Here is a 17,371-nt window from a genome sequence, read left to right as displayed (position 1 = left end):
TCTAAATCAACAATTTATTTTCTCTCTCCATAGGGATTAGGTCATCATAACAAACATTTACAAGAGTTGTAACAGGGACAATACTGGGAGGAGGATTTAAAGTCTCTTTAGTACAGGAGAACTGATTTCAACCTGTAATTTCTCTGTGGTTCTTCAACTACTCCAGAGGCACTCTAATACAACGCAACGCAGCAACGGATTGACTGAGATTCAGGAAAGTAACACTCACACTCGAGAGGATGACGGAAACAAAGGAACCATCTGCTCGATACGTCCTGTACTGGAGATGCATGTGCTTCCCAACACGTCAGTAGGACCAAACAGCACAGGGAAAAGTACAAAACTACAAAATGAAGTTGGGATCAAATAAAATAAAAAAACACAACAAAAAAAAAAAATGAGCAGAAGTGCAAAGTTCAAATTAGAATCTTCGAACCATCTTCAGCTTTCACGGATGACGAGTCATCCTCATTGGCAAAAACCACATGGTAACATGCACTGCTGTTGTCACTGGGGGAATATTCAGGATGCACTAATGATCTGAAATCCTGACTTTCCTCTGGGCTCAAGTGCAATAAATCAGTCCAAACTCTGGCATCAGGTACATTGTCACTATATGGCTTACAAGGTAAACAGGTCCATATAAACTAGAAAGGTACATAGACATCTTTCATTAATCAAAACTATGGTACAGCAATATATTGGCAAAAAAACCCCTAAAGAACTAAGTTATGTAAACAATGGTATACCACTGTACAGCTTATTCTAACATGATATTTACAGGTCAAGTTCTTGTACTAGCTAGTTCCCATGTACAGAGGGTTCATGTAAAGACGAAACACGGGCTGATGACGTACGGTGTACGTTAGGCAATTTCAACCATCCCATCTACCTGCAAAGACGTGGATTCAAAGAGAGGAAACCCAACAAACAGCATCTGAACCTACAGGCTCGTTGAATTACCCGGAGCCTTCCTCCTCCTCTTCCACGTAGAGTTATCTTCTTTTTTTTTTTTTAAATCATACATAAGGCAAGGATCATTACGGAAGGTGGAGGCATCACATTCTTTGCAAGGGATTACTGATATAATTGTTGGGACACAGGCTGATGGTTCTTTGGGGTAAATGCACTTTTCGAGAGATTCACTTGTTTTTCACATGTAACCAAAACACGAGTCGGGAGTGCAAGAAAGGGGGACATGGTGGGTTCTGTAGGGAAAATGTGCAAAATCTGCTCTAAAGCAAAGTGACTGTTGCGAATTCTAATGTACAAGGTACGGGGAGATGTACAGGGTCGTCACGGGAGAGGCCGGTGCAGACTCTTCTTCCAACATACTGTATATACAAGGCACTAAGGATAAGATTCAAGGGCCACACATCCAGTCTGTTAACAGCCTCTTCAGTCCGGCCGGAATATCGGATATTTGGGTAAGAATTCTATAAGAATCACCTGCAGAGAGAAACACACCAAACGGATCATCTTTCAGGACGAATGCTCAACATTCAAACCTAACTGTGTTCACTAGAGCTGAAACTATGCAAGTGAATTAAGTTAGTTAAATATCAGCGCTTCTCTAGAAAACTGTAGGAAAATATGTCAAACATAAAATAAAGTACAACAGTTTTCATAATTTTTTTTTTAAGGCAAAAATGCCAAAAATGTGCTGACTCCAGCTTCCTTAATGTGAGAATCTGTTCTTTCTCTTTGCCATTTCTGAGACTGACCTAAAATTCTTTGTGTTTTGGACCGTCGGTCAAACAAAAGAAGACATTTAAAGGCCGTCCTCTTGGGAAATTATGACTATTTCATGGTCAAAACAATCTGCATGTTAATAATTAATGCTGTGACAGCCTACTTACATATTCCATCATATTACTGCTTTCACATTTTCTTTTACTGAGTTTCCAATGCAGTCCCAGCTGATGAGAGAAGAAAAGATATAGACACAATGAATGAACATCTCTTTCCCTCTTGAACAGAAACAAAGACACAAAGACACACACACAAAGACACAAAGACACAAAGACAGACACACACACGCACGCACGCACACGCACACACACACACACACACACACACACACACACACACACACACACACACACACAAAGAAAAATCTGTCTGAAATCTCCTCGTCACTGTCAGGGGAATTTTAGAGTAGGACTGTCTGGTCTCTCCGGGGTCAAACTGTGGCCAGACACCCTGAAGAGCTTCCTTTATACCTTTGCTCAGCTACTCGCAGTAATTTGTTGCTGCGAGACAAAACAAAATTAACATGGCCGTTTGACTGTTGACCTCACGGTCCTCTCAGACCTCGTGCACCAGATCTGACTCAAACAGGGGCTTACATATGTGGCTGGTTAACCATATCAATGGTCATTATCCATTCCAATGATGCTCAACTGACACGTACATTTAAACACTTTCACGTGCAACTCTTTCTTACCTTGTGGTATAATCGGTTATTTTCCCACTCTAACAACTTCTGAATGGACCGCCTTGTCTTTAGGAACAGAAAACAGATTTGTGTACGTTAATGCGAGCAGGAAAATACTCATTACTCAATTGAACATTTTAACAGGTAACAGTAAACAGCTACAGTGTTAGGATTTATGGACTGAACTCCCAATTTACCAGCTAGTAATCTCCACTTTGTTGTCAGTAATTCTGAGTGGTAACAGAGGAGAGAAGCTGCACTGCGCAATGCATCATTGCTACACAGAGCCACTAATTGAACTCGACTTGTTATTACCCTGTACGCTCAGAGAGGTGCAGCTGAATTGCTATAACAGCCCCGGAGTAATCAGCGCTGATGTCAGGGAGAGTTAAACTAGTGTCGCAGGAGGTCTGAGACTTACTCTCTTGTTGAGGCAGATGACGGGCCATAGACTGCAGCCTACTGTACAGCAGCAGCACAGGCAGCCGCAGAGAAGCCACTTCACATTCACTGGCAAGTTCTTCTTCAGACAAGCATTCACCCTGCTGATGCTGGTTTTGAATTCCTCTGGTGCTACCTGAAAATAGACAGAAAGGATGTGAACATTTCCTTTACAGTCAGGGGTGGGGGGGGGGGGGGGGGGGGTGGGGGGGGGGGGAATTATCAGAAATCTCAACCGAATAGTGAAAGGCAAGAGGGAGTGAGAGAATTCAAGGGTTTCTTAGCGGTGTCGACTTGAAAGAAGCCTGCGCGCGAAGATCAAAGCGCTTCAGAAAACCAACAGGTAGATATTTGCAGATGTTGTCACGAGATGAGATCTCTAAATGCTATGCCCCTGACTTGCTAACCAAGCTCCAGACTGTTCAAGGCAAGGAGGGACTCAAAGGAGAGATAAGCTCAGTGCCTGTGGCAGCGTCGGCCAAACAACTTGAATGGATGCTCATTCCTCGCCGAGTCTGTACGCCATAAAACAGGGGTCGTAATCTTTTATGACAGGATGCAAAGGTCTCTTTGCAAACAGCCAAAGACCTCAGAATAAAGCCCAGCAGGGCCTGATCTGCACCCTTCAATCATCATAATTGTGACCTCATCCATCACATGTCACCCTGGGTCACAATACTGAAGGTACTTTTTATTACCCCACACTTCCCTCGGCCTGCTCTTACCCCTGCAGCCTTTTTGTGTTTCTGCGTCCGACCCAGGAAGCTTTCCTTTCTTGTCTACGGCAGAGTCTCCATTTCATTATTTTATCACCTGGAGCTGGACCCTCCAAAACACTGGGGTCCCCACCATCCGAGGCCCATAGACGGCTTACTCATTGACAGAGCTGGACAGCAGCACATTCAGCCTCTTTTCTATGCAGTGTGGTTGCGTTACTTATAATGCATCTCCGTCAGATCAACACCACTCTGGGAAGTTTGAATGGGGCAGTTTGGGGAAGTTGGGGCTGTTAAAAGACCCAAAAGGACAAAAGATTCACTGCGGCTTTAATTGCTTAATTCTCCCCACTTGGATTTGAACAGAAAGCAGCCTGCAAGACTGAAGTGCAAGAAAACCAAGAAACAACTGTACCTTTCCCGTGAGAACAGAGGGAAATTCTGTGTCGAATCGGTTGCTCAGTCCAAAACTGCCAAAATAAAGAGAGAGAGAGCATTGGATGTGCAAATAAAAATGTACCTAAAAATAATCTGATATTATAATTAACACAATTAGAAATAAAATGAAGAGGAGAAATATATTGTTTGATGCTTATTCACAAAAATAACATTTTGTATCATTGACATCATGAGAACAAGGACATTAAATCAAACACAACACAGCAACATAAAGACGTATTTCTGTTTCTGTATATTTCTGTCAACATTCATGTGAATGTTTTTACGTAATTAAATAATTGGACATTATCCTTGCGTTTACATGATTATTTAGATAATGTGTGGCATGCCATCACAACTTATCTACATGCAGCTGCTGTTAGTCTATTATTTGTTTGACAGAAAATTGGTCGCCATTTAGAAAGTTGATTAATCATTTTAAGTCCTTTTTTTTAAAATACTAAAATTCTCTGATTGCAGCTTCTTAAATGTGAATATTTTCTGCTTCCTTTAGTCCTCCATGATAATAAACTGAATATCTTTTGGTAGTGGAGAGTTGTTTGGCACAAAACAAGACATTTTAGGGTGCACGTTCATCTTTGGGAAAAACTGGTCGACATCTTTCACTATTTTCTGACCACTCTATAGACCAAATTACCAAATGATTAATGGAGAAATAATTCAATATAAATATCAAAAGTGCTGGAGTTCTTGCTGTAATCAGAGTAAAGATGGGAGTCCAGATGACTAAATTACCAGCAAACCAGCACAATAACGTCACATCTCACTCGCACTAATCAAATAATCGGGATTATATCCCAGCATTTGCATTCATAATTAACAAATTCGTAGATGATGTGTGGTGTATAATCACAATTTATCCACATAGGTCCCTTGTCCCTTGTTTTACCTGAGGAAGACCGCTTGTGGTTTAAAAGTGCATTGAATTAGGAACCAGAAAGCACTGCAGCTGTGTAATTTTGAGTGTCTTTTGTCAGCTTTCACAATGCTGATCTAATAATATTAATATCTATGTGAACAGTAAAATATGACCGAGTTTCAAATGTTATTTTATTTTCTATTTAGCATTCAAGTTGAAGAAAGTTGCCAGCAGGGACTCAGGTTTTGGATAAAGATGAAGGAGGATCTGATGACGACGATAGTGACATTACGTCATGCTGGGGGGGTCTGATCTTTGTGCACTATTGATCACCTGATTTTGTAGATCTGCTTCCAACAAATGTGCGCAGTTGAGGGGCTGACGTCAGCGTGTAAACAACGATTACATTTACATAAATAAAGTAGACTGTCATGAAGATGGTGACGTTCAGAAGTTACTGTAATAATGTCTGTTAAAAACACGAGGATGATGATGATGATGATGATGATGGTGATAAGACGGCACATCACATGTAACCTTAACTACCATAAATATCGGCTGCCTAGTCTACATCATTCACGGTTGCCATGGGGACATAAAAGTGTAGGTTTATGTCTTATTGTTGTCCCTCTCGTGTGGACACCAACTAACCTCTGACCAAACATACGGCTCGTTGTTGTGATTTGCGTTAGCTGGCAGGCTAGCACCAGCTAAGCAGGCTAAAAGCACAACAATTGCAACACCGGGACAGAAAGGAGCTACAAACTCGGCTCTGCTTACACTGTGATGTGGCCAGCCCCGCGCATAACCACGGGCTCCGGACAGTATCTGGGCAAGTGTTCCTCGCTCACTACGCGCTCATCCTCCTCGTCTTCTAACTCATAAATGGTATCAAAGTCCGCCATGTTGGGTAGTAAGACGCTCATGACGTCTGCTGCGGGCGGGGCTGCGCACGGACGCGCGCGCAAACGCGCGCGGTCGCGGGGGAGTTTGCTGAAAAAGCGCGACCATCGCCCCGCCGCGTCGAGATGGACCAGAGATGGACGAGTTCACCGAGCCGGGACGCAGACGGAAAGGACCTATTAGAACCGTGGCAGCCGATAATGAATCTCCAGTTCAGACAAACAGGTCAACGTCAGGAAGAGACAAGACAGATAGTTAACATGGCACTTCTACTAATTACGCATGATCCATACATACACTCTGAAGAAACCATCAAATTAAAGTGCACCTACGGATGATACAGTAGTCTATTCAATATTTATTAAATGACCAAAATGTAACACGAAATCAGAAAATATTATGCTCCAAACATTTAATTTCTATATTCATCTGTGGACAATTATACAGGTTCGTTCTTAAGTCACAAATAATGAAGCACGTTTTTAGATAACTGACATGAAACCAGGCTTAAATGTAGGCTAAAACCCGCCACTCAAAGTCTGGTTAATTTACAGAAAGATTATTGGGTCTTCGCGAGTTCAGGCTCGTCAAATCTTTGAAAAGTCCAAATTAAAAGTAGATCCATTGAACCGACACAGAATATGTTCTCACGAACCTGGGAAAGCAATAAAGGCTATCACATTATCTTTTTCACTGATGATCGTACTGAGGGTATGACGCATTTTTAAAGGAGTATTTAACACAAAATTTGCTCCAAAGAAAAACAAAACAAAACAAATCAAACACCATACATCAAAACAAAGCTCCGGATGGCAATTTTCTGAAAAGCTTGTAGGCTTCCGAGTTGCCAATCTTAATTTGTGACTTTCAGCAATCTCTAATTAGTATCAGCCAATACTGTGAAAAATATTGGCGTAATATCCCGTAAATGCATGGCTAACAAAACACTTTAAGAAAAGACAAATCTCACCCAAAAACAAAAACTTAGAAATAAGAAAAATGACAGGTGTACTGAAAAAAAAGCATTTTATTTACATTTTGAAAGTCGTCATCAAACGACCTTCCAACCAGAAACAACTGCTCTTTGCACCAAATTGTGCAGGAAAATATGATTTGTCAAGTTTTAGCAGTTTGTCCAGTGTGACTGTGCTCCACACAGTCCCGTTTAAAACTTCACCGGCCTGTCCCTGAGATTCTCATTATATTCACAAACACTTCAACACATACAAAAAAAAAAAAAAAAAAAGCATATTTATATCTTATTAACTCACAAACAATTTAAAGCTTTTAAGTTTGAAACACGTCGATTTTTTTTTTTTTTTTTTTTTTCGTTTTCCCCACGTTATTAGAACTATTCTATAAAAAAAGCAATATTTCAAGACCCTCCAGCATTTTCGTTGCTATAAATCAAATGTTTGTCCGCAGCTTCGAGCTCCAACGTGAGTTTAGATCCTCTGGCTGCCTATCAAGTGTCCTGTCAGTGAGTCGTCGGAGTGCTCCGTTATGAGAGATGGTCCAGAATATGAGCTGTTCTACTGAGTCACAGTCACTTGCTGTATATTCCTGATAGATGGCAAGGTGTTCATCCCCTGAGGAGGGTACAGAGAGCCGTGGATGTCTGAGGGACTGAGAGAGCCCGGCACGGGCAGAGGGCTCACCGAACCCGGGTCACTGTGCACAGACCCGCTGCTGCCGTCCGACTGACCCATCTTCTTCTTGATCAGCTTCCTCTCCTTTGCTCTGCGGTTCTGAAACCATATTTTCACCTGAAAAACGGAGAAATACATTAAAAGTATAGAAGTAATTTTCCTAGCACCTCGTGTAACGTCCATAGACTTAGACTTTATTAATCCCACAGTGGGGGGAATTTAGTCGTCACAGCAGCATAGAAACACAAAAAGGTACACACGATAAGAAAACATTTACAAATACGTATACATAAAATAAGATAGATTAAAAAAAAAAAAAGAGCAATGAATAAATACACGCACACACAAATTATATACACAAAAGCAAATAAAACAAAAAATAAATAAATAAATACAGCTTGGGATGAATAAAAAGCGTCAGTATTCAATTAGCCTACCCAATAGAGTCTATAAATGGGTATAGGAAATGTTCTCCATTATTTTCCATAGTCCAAAAGAAAAGAAACCAAATTAAGTAAAATAATTTAAATAAATGAAATAGATTAAATTAATAAATACGTGAAATAACTAACTAAATAACTAATACATTATATGCAATAGGCCTGTATTGAATGAGAATGCTGTGATACTTCGTTCAATATTTAATTCCATTGGCTTGATAAAATAAAATAGTAATGAATTAAATAACTTTAAACACGTGGATATGAATTGAAAATAACATTTTTTATTAATTAAGTCGATGAAAGCAGATTTTTAAATTACGTAATGAGTCATATTTACAGCCATTTAAAAATGTAAATCAACAGAATAACCTGACATGTTTTCCGAAATGTTATAAAGTCTATCGCCAACAAAATACTTTAAATCGCGTAATTCATTTCTCAGAATAACTAGAAGTAGTAGGTATGTATTGAAAATACTATACAATAGTAAAATAAATCCCTGGGTAAGAAAATGGTTTGCTGTTGCATGAATGTAAATACTGCCACATTTCTTTTGGTATGACCGGTTATGACACATAAAAGGGGAAAGCGTATTTTGTATGTGCCGCCTAATGTGGCTTCGTTAACGCATCTTATATCGGCTCTGTTTGTATGTTTTGAATTTAGTGCCTTTTGCTGCGATAATAACAGAAAATAAAAACTTATTTAGTTTTGATATAGACCCACCTGTCTTTCCGACAGCCCGAGGTTGACAGCCAGTTCAGATTTCCTCCTGATGGTGATGTATCTGTTGAAATGAAACTCCTTCTCCAGCTCCAGTCTCTGATGGTCTGTGTACACTACCCTGTATTTCTCCTTCGTTCTTGTTTTACCTGTGAAATTGAGAAATAAACAGCATGAAGATTTCGCTTGTGCGTCTTCAGGATCATCTGGTAAACAGCCAGGTGGTTGAACTGGAAGATTTGCATGCCAGGACCGGCCTATCTGCACACAGCATCTTTACTCGCTGCGTCTTAAATCCAAATCTTTTCTACAAATACCTAATTTGAGCCTTTGATCTTTCTTTGACGACAACATTAGTGCAGTGAATTTCAAACAGCCACGAGTCAGATCCACCACTGACCAGTTCGATTAAAACAAACAACACAGAAGTCCAGAACACATCTGTAGAAAACGAATTTCTCTGCGCAAATACTTGAAGCATGCAGGTTACTTTTTAAATATTTATATTAGTTTTGCAAATACACAGGCCTGTTGTAAATGTGCATAACCACTGTTTATATTTGAACGCTTGAAACGTTTGATGAGAAGTCCTATCAGAATGAAAAGAAAATAATCCGACTTTAAATTCGGCTATATGCAGTTCATGAACGTAAAATAGTGGGGCAGGTCAAATTAATTAAATCATATTTCGCTACTGTAAAGACAGAGTATGCAGTACTCCGTGTTAGAGTTATTAGCTGTGAAAAACGTGACTGTTTCCGGTAATATAACTCTCGGAAAGGAAGGGAGGTTGGCGCATATCAAAGTAAAGAGGTGTTGAAAGCAAAGGCCACTCCTTGTATATGACGGATAACACTCAAAACAACAAACAATGTAACAGGGAAGTCGGCCTCACATCTCCAAGAATAATGACATTAACATCACAACTGGGCCTGGCGCCGATTCCTCGCACTTTTTTTCTTCAAATTTCGACCACAGGAGAGAATACAATAGACTGAGCTGCTGGCGTTCAGTCCATCTTAACTAGCAACATTATGAGTTATGGAAACGATTTATGGACACGTGACTGATTCTACGTTTGGTGATTTGTTATTATTATTATTATTATTTTATAGAGCCCATGTCAACTACATCATGAATCATTCTGAGAAGATTATATACCCACATTAGTCTGAATAAACAACCCGTATCATGCAAGTGTCAGCGCCAGACTTTTTCAAACTTCTGTCGAGTTTATGCACTTTCTGCGTTTGCCATTTTATTGCAACAGTAAATCTGGAGTATTTTAATTTAAACAAATTTGATAGCAGCATTTATTCTAAATGCAATGTACCTTCACTGTGTGCGTAAAACCCTGAATCAAACTGAACCCGCGCGCAAAAACACCGTTTTTGTTGCAAGACTCGCGCATGTCCTTCAGTACATCAACTAAAAATAATTTTGGCACACAAATTCTATCTCACCTGTAGAAGATGACTGCGCAGTTTTACTCATCCACTGGTACGAATTGCGTCTCTCTCTCTCCGGAGACAGTTGTGCAACAGTAACGTTGTCCGGTGGCGGCTGTAACACCGCAGATCCCGGAGGATGCATATGACTGTACTCAGATGAACAGTAAGGAACTTGTCCAGGAGAGGAGTTGTTCATGGGCGTAGGAATGGTATTAGGAGGTCCCAGACTATATGCACCCCAGTCCTCTCGTGGGGCGGTATATGAAGGTCCCCAACTCCCCGCAGACTGTGCGTGCGTATCCATGTTTGGCACATGATGGTATCCTGTAAAGTCGGGGTACTGTGGTGTAGAAACAAAATTCTGTGGAGGTAGGTTGATGCTCGATCTTCTTACTGGCCCTTGGTGATACATGCCGGTTTCTTTATCCAGTAGGTATCCAACATACATGATTTGTAAAAAAAAAAAAAGTATTGAAATGTGTTTAAAGCAGCAAAGCGGTGATGTTGCCTATATTAAGGCGACATTGTTGCCCTGCTAGTGTTAAAAACAATCCTTCTGCTGTTTATAGTCCAAATGGGCACCCAAAGTGAAATGCGGCGTAGTTCCAGTCTGTCTCCAGTCTCACATGGTGTGCCTCTGTTGACAAGAGGCTAAAGGTATACGAAGGCCTGCCTGACGTCAGCCAACTCCTCAACTGTTGTTGGGAGTGACTGGTGCTGCCGGCCCAGCTGTCCCCTTGCGGCTGTCCTGTAGCGCGTCATCACCTGACAGTGGGCCTATCCTGAACGTGAGCTCTCTGCTTCATGAATAAATTAACACCAAGGGCCTTTTAGCTGTACATACAGCACGAACTGTAGCAATAAACCAAGGCAACACGTCCACCAACGGATCAAGTAAAAAGGCATGTGTATAATTGCGCACAGAAATCGTTTATATTATAGGACTTGTTCGCAGTAATTCACTTTCTAGTGACAATAATACCTCATATTACGAAATAATTAATGCAAAGGCTTCCAGTCATTCTTTGTGGAGTTTCATCTTTCCAAATAAAATTCCAAAGATCCAACACGTTTAAAATGACCTCGGATTTAAAAATTGTTAATGTGGGAATTCAGCGGTTTCCAACCACGCTTCACGCCTTAATCCCAATTTATTTATTTGTTAAGGTATTCACTTGCAAACGAGGTGCAAAGTATGGGAGACTTTTGCTTGAAGCAAGCCGGACCTTTCGTATTCCGTGTTCACACCTCAAGGTCGCACTTCACAGCTAATTCCGGTTACAAGGAATCTCTAACAACCCCCTCAGAGACAAACAGTGGCCTGTAACACAGCAGTCACACACTGATTATTTTGTTTTTCTGTGACTCTACTAGATGCTCATGTGCAGCTCTGTTCAATTAATGAGTCATGAGTATCAAAAGTGTTAACATTTTAAAAACACACTGGGATAATTTCTCCATTTTCATTATAGATAGAATGGATGAAGAAAGCATCTGTTTAATGACCACAGTCATTCCATTCATGAGAGTCTGACGGAGTCCACTGCCAGTTAGAGAGGATATCTCGGCTTTCACGATAGATTAAAGGAATAAATAAACAAATATATGTGGCTTCGAATCCACGACTTTTACTCAGTGAGATATTCTGATAATAAACATGTACATCATATCATTTAGATTTTTCTATTTAGACATAGAAACTTCAAAAAGCAGGTTCAGGCCTTTTGAGAGATAATGTAGCCTATATTAAGAAGCTTCTGACTCTGACCTGGTCATTGTGTATGCTATTTCATTAATCCAAAACTACCTCCAGTAACTAAACCCGTTATCTTTTACAGGCCTATTTGTCAGTTATCCCCTTTATTACATCACTGAATTGTGCTGTGTTTGCATTGAGGTTACTTTGGTCAGTCCTGTAGTTTCAAAGGGCGTAGACGGACTATTCACACCTTCTACCGCCCTCTTATGGACATGAGCAGAACTACAGCTACTGTAACTACACAAGGCGGCTGGTGAAATCTGTTTGGCCCTGACAATATTGACCTCAAGAGGGCAGCTTCCACCAACAAACAGCATTAAATGATCAATAGCAGATCATTTAATGTGCATTATTCAGGCTAATATGTGCCTGTATATGACTAAAGGGGAAAATTCATTTTGAAGTTTACACTGTGCTTTTGGTGAGTCATTTGTCTATAAAATTATATTTTTTTTAGTGGGCTTTTAAATTCTAATTGAACAACAATTAGTAGCACATGTGTTAAGTCCTGTCATTAGCCTAACCCCTTACACACTGAGTTATTTTTTAAACTTCCACCTAAAAATATCCCCAATATTCATATTCAGCCAGTAACTGCTGCAAAACTACGAGGTCAAAATGAACAACATTGGGCTCTATGGATCAGAAACACATGGGAGAAGTTTGAAATACAATAAGTCTTCTTATCACCAGGACAGAGGGAGATTCAAATAACTGCGTTTACTTCAACCTAATCGAAACTGTATTAAACACTGATGTTACTGAATCTGTGCTCACAATTCTCCACTGCAGTTTGAGCAAATGTGATGCAACAGAAATGAGGCAAACAAATGTTTCATTCATTTTAGTTAATGAAACACCTGGAAGACTCCTCTGTGAATGTGCTGCACTTGGCAGCCTTACAAAAATGGTGCAGGTTACATTTTTATAATAGATACAGCCTGATCCTTGTGTACAGGGGTTCAAAAACATCACAATATAAGTGCTGTTTTGTCTCCAGGTGATTTTTGAGGTACTGGTTATGACCCCAATTTAACATCTGGGAACACAAGAAAGTAAAATGACTAGTTGACCCAAAACCTTTGCATCTAAGGAAATCAAACTTCCGGGAAAAGTCTGCTGAAACACTTAAAAAGTAACAATGAAAATGTTCTCTTTACGGAGGGTGTTTAACAACAACAAATCAACTAAAAGTGAAGAAATGGAAGCGAATATACATCAGAGTCATCAAGGCAAAAATAAGAAACATCCTAGACTAAATTGAAAATAAAAAAATGTAAATACCCCACAGAAACAGATCAAAAAACAGACGAAGCATACTTACTCACCACAAAACAGGAGAAAAAAAGTGGGCACTAGTAACTGTCCCAAAAAGGCTTGCTTAAAGTTACCAAGACTTGAAAAGAGCACTTCTATCCACAATTCAGTCCAAACCAAGGGTGCCCAGAACAGAGTTGTACCACAGAGTCTTCAATAATGGCATCAAGCTAAAACAACAACAGTGCCAGCTCAACACAACTCAGCGGATAAAAGGCTAGAAGCACTATGTTCTGGAGGTTTATAGAAAGCTCAACTGACAACCAAATAAAGTTCAGCTAAGGGAGAAGAAAGCACAGAGAAAGCAGGCCTGTGACAGCGAATGAGAGAGACAAAGACGTAACTCGACTGAACTCTGCAAAAATAATTGAAACCTAAACATAAACATGGAGATATCTTCATGATATTTGTTCATACTTTGTGATTAAGACCAAACAATTCTCACGTTTTTGTCTCAGCATCTTCGCCTCACATGGTTCATCTCATGTTCCTTGCAACTCTGAGTAACATCTTGAGAGGAAGCGAGTACTTCAAGTATTAATCATTTGAAATATTGCAAAAAGTCTGGACATCAGGCCGTACATAGCTCAGAAAATCTGCTCAGGCTCAGAGCAGCTTTATTCAATATATCTGGATGACATCATGAGATAATCATTGATGAACAGGGGCAGTGCTTGCTCAGTTACAAATTAAAAGAGACCGCGTGTTGTTTTTCTTAAATTCCTGCTGTAGCAAGAATGAAACTGAACTATATTTAAAGCTGCATGTCACCCTTATGTCTCAAGTCTAAGGTTTAGTTTGTATACTCCCTGATATTTCAGCAGTAACAATACAAGCTCCTAAAACATGTTTTCTATATCAAACTATAGCCACTCAATATAAAAATAATGATAGTATTTACTGACAAAAGGTCAGCACAGTTTCTTGCAGTTTAATTCAGGGGTTTATAACCAGATGTTTGGTGCCACTGACTGAAGCACTGTAAATAGCTGTGTTCTCACTAGATGGAGCAGTTGAGTTATTTATGCTGTTTCTAGTCTTCGTGTGCGTATGAAGATAAAACATGACGAGCTGTTGGTCAGTTTCACAGGAGCTGAGTCTATAACGTCGAGCTGCAGAAATGTGAGGCAGGATTTACCTGAAAGACTGTTTGATGTTACAGTACGTTACTAGCTGCTGAGGGAACCTGCAGACTGTTGCTTCAGCTGCATAGTGAAAATCCCTTTTTTTTATTTTTTTATTGTTTCCACTGTGAATAAATGTCCAGTTTTCCAGCGGTACATCCACACGCAACTTAAAACACAACAAACATTGAGCGCCACAGCGGTCAAAAATTATTTGTCCTTCCGGGGTCAAACACCTGACAACAGCAGTGACCTTCCTACCTGTCTCTATCTGAGCTCTACACAGGAGTACAGCGACATCCAGCGTCCACACCGTGAATAACAGCCGTGAAGCACCCAAAGGAATTCATTGATGTCAGTGAAGTGTCTTCAATGCGGGGTAGGGGGTAAAGCGGGACCATCTGCTCCTATTTTTAGAGAAAATGCTAACACACAGGGACCCACCCTGAGTTTGTCATTTGTGATGTGAAACATCTGTAGCAGCAGGACACCACACACACAAGTCATGTTCAAGTATGTTGGTTAATTTGTTCAGGATACGACAGAAATAGATGTTGGCAGGACTGAAAAATGTGCTGTATTGTAATACAGCAAACAGTTGTTGTGAAACAAGAAATAAGAAAAAGATGTATGTCAGCAAGTATACATAGAAATGTACTTTAAGTAGCCTATCAAAAGTCAAAGCTTTTAGTGAATATAATGGCCAGTTTCAGATTACATCAGTGGAGAATTCATACTGATGCATTAACCTTTAAGCCTCTTTTAGGTGTTTGTAGCTGGCTTAGGTGGAGCAAATTGGAATTTCATTTATTCAGCGCCACTTTAGCTCAATGCTTTACAATGTTATTGAGATAAACCCAACAATTCTCCCTCAAGCAAGCAGGCAACAGTGGGGAGGAAAAACTCCCCATGAACTTGAAGAAACCTACATCTGAAAAGAGGTCGGAGACTGAGTGCTTTGTCCCTGACCAGTTAGGGTAATGGGAGAGCAGAGAGAGAGAAAAGAACAGCATAGAGAGACAACAACCAATAAACACTGGGCAGGTTGGTGAGGCCAGCAGATTTAAAACATGCAGATCTGGAGCCAGAGATACCTGCAGAAAGTACAAGGGGGAGAGAGAAGACAAAGTTAATGACAGGCATGATGGCAAATAAACACATGGAGACTGAAAGAGGGAAGAGCTCAGTGCATCATGGTAGGTTCCCCAGCTGCCTATCGGCCTATAGCAGTATAACTGAAGGATGGTTCAGGGTCACCTGAGCCAACATTAACTTTAAGCTTAATCATTAAAGACACACAAGAAAGGGACCTAAAAGTTGAAGGCTCTGCTTCCTTTTCTACTTTTGGAAACTTTAGGAACCACAAGTCAGCCTGCACTCTGAGAAGGATGCGCTCTATTAGATTAATATGGTGATAAGGTCTTTAAAAATATATAGTGAAGCATGGTCATTAAGTGCTTCATATGTGAGGAAAAAGAGTTTAGATTATATTCTTGATTTTACTGGAAGCCAATAAATTTCAGTAATGATTTTTTAATGTAACACGCACTGGATTAAATAATTTGTTTGTTTGGAGCTGTTATGTGCAGATTGTTGCATTAGTGTTTGTTTAGAGCAGCAGGACAGCATTTCGACTTGAAATAAACTACAGCCTCCATGATATTTATTGAATAAAGGAGGTGCAACTGTGTGGCTCACTGATGGAATAAACTTTATCACCACAACACTTGTTAGTGGTTAGTTACTTATCTATTAAGAAAACATGTAGTTTTGCCACCTGTTATCATCTTTGTAACCTCTTGGAGATGTTTTATGAGGATCTGTGACAGTAAGTTTCAACAATCACATCAGGAAATTAAAAAAAAAGTGCCATTTAATTATTGTTGAGCAATTCATGTTTTCCACATTAGCGAGATCAATGAAAAGTCGAGTTCGAAAATAGCATTTTACAGGATCTCTTAAAGACATTTTCTTTGAAAACATCAGAAAGTTGTATTGTTGGGTTTAATTTGAATTGTTCGCGGTTTGCATGCCAGCAGTGGATGAAAAAAGAACTACGCAATGTTTTTGCTTTGTTCATTGCATGTCTTCCTGTTTCATTTCAGTTTTCATGCTGATTGGTAGCAGAAAACATTTAAATCAGACAAGTGCAAAACTTCAGATCTTCTCCTGCTTCCGTGTGGTTCAGAGAAACACAGACTTCTCATGTCTGATAGTGAATTTACTTCAACTTATTCTTTAGAGCCCTCCGCCCTCAAAGGGAAGAGAAACCAGCTCGCTCACTTGCCCTCTTTGTTTACTTCCAGGTGAGGGCTGTACAGAGTCGTCCTCCACCAGGAGGGCCTGGGAAAAATGCTGTGACCACAGTGGCATCATTAATGTGAACAAGGTGGTGTTATTTTGGAGTTCAGATGCATGTTTGTGGTTTTGATCCCTTTTTCTGTGAAATTTCCGTGCCATTGTGATGCTTCTGTCAGCCAACCTGCAGCTCTGAGGTGGGTTTCGGTCAACTTATTGTTCGTTGAGCCCAAATGTGAAACATCAGATCATTTTGTAAATGTTTGTCCATCTATCTACGCTGCACTGCATTCATTTGCAGTGAAATGATGTGGCTTAAAATATCATAAATCTTTCATGAAATAAAATCTCAAATTGTTTTTTCCTACTGCGTTAGCCAGAATTGGTTGTTGGTTGTTTTTATCTTTTGACAAAAACTTTTGTTTTGTTCCAACAACAATCTTTTAAGATGGCAGTCTTGGTGCGGACTAAAATATCTCAACAACCATTCGATGTATTGCCATGAAATTTCTTACAAACATATATATCCCCCTGAAGATCAACTTTAATGATTTAAGTAATCCCTTGATATTTTCCAAAATTACCACCAGAGCATCAAAATTGTTCTCTCATCCTCCAAAATATCTGAATATACTTGATGGACTGGCACACAGAGGTTTCAGAATTTTCCTTTGTTTAATCATGATGATGTTGAGGAAACAGAGGGCAAAAAGCAAACAGCCTTCCAGTCACACCCAGAGATGTCTACTATCATTGCGTCCATATTTATCGTTTTGTCCTGTCACAGCCTGT

The 17,371-nt window shown here is 39.9% G+C and overlaps 2 protein-coding genes across 2 annotated transcripts; both read right to left on the bottom strand.

Moving 5' to 3' along the window:
* chic1 (cysteine-rich hydrophobic domain 1) lies at positions 1-5,838 on the bottom strand. Its single transcript, XM_069171575.1, has 6 exons — positions 5,693-5,838; positions 4,010-4,064; positions 2,859-3,014; positions 2,447-2,503; positions 1,860-1,919; positions 1-1,449 (listed from the first exon to the last, which is right to left on the bottom strand). The coding sequence occupies exons 1-6, from the start codon at positions 5,836-5,838 to the stop codon at positions 1,399-1,401; spliced, it is 525 nt and encodes a 174-aa protein (XP_069027676.1). The 3' UTR covers positions 1-1,398.
* Positions 5,839-7,345: 1,507 nt separating this feature from the next.
* On the bottom strand, positions 7,346-10,529 carry cdx4 (caudal type homeobox 4). The gene is made up of 3 exons (XM_069171415.1): positions 10,094-10,529; positions 8,634-8,779; positions 7,346-7,581 (listed from the first exon to the last, which is right to left on the bottom strand). Exons 1-3 carry the CDS (start codon positions 10,527-10,529, stop codon positions 7,348-7,350), a joined length of 816 nt encoding a protein of 271 aa, XP_069027516.1. The 3' UTR covers positions 7,346-7,347.
* Positions 10,530-17,371: the final 6,842 nt, after the last annotated feature.

This window comes from Embiotoca jacksoni, unplaced genomic scaffold (assembly GCF_022577435.1).
Source record: "Embiotoca jacksoni isolate LCO1_2020_lvr unplaced genomic scaffold, fEmbJac1.0.p SCAF_5, whole genome shotgun sequence".
Taxonomy (NCBI): Eukaryota; Metazoa; Chordata; class Actinopteri; family Embiotocidae; genus Embiotoca; species Embiotoca jacksoni.
Note: the sequence above shows the minus strand (reverse complement) of the source record. Positions and strands in the feature narration are given on the sequence as shown.

Bases quoted from the DNA above. Each gene is read 5' to 3' on its own strand.
- chic1 (XM_069171575.1), bottom strand. From the start codon at position 5,838: ATGAGCGTCTTACTACCCAACATGGCGGACTTTGATACCATTTATGAG. The intron at 4,065-5,692 runs GTAAGCAGAGCC...TTATTTTGGCAG, and splicing joins GGGGCTGGCCACATCACAGT to TTTTGGACTGAGCAACCGAT. The intron at 1,920-2,446 runs GTAAGAAAGAGT...TTCTCTCATCAG, and splicing joins ATAACCGATTATACCACAAG to CTGGGACTGCATTGGAAACT.
- cdx4 (XM_069171415.1), bottom strand. From the start codon at position 10,529: ATGTATGTTGGATACCTACTGGATAAAGAAACCGGCATGTATCACCAA. The intron at 8,780-10,093 runs GTGAGATAGAAT...TCAATTTCACAG, and splicing joins TGCGCAGTCATCTTCTACAG to GTAAAACAAGAACGAAGGAG. The intron at 7,582-8,633 runs GTGGGTCTATAT...TCCGTTTTTCAG, and splicing joins TCGGGCTGTCGGAAAGACAG to GTGAAAATATGGTTTCAGAA.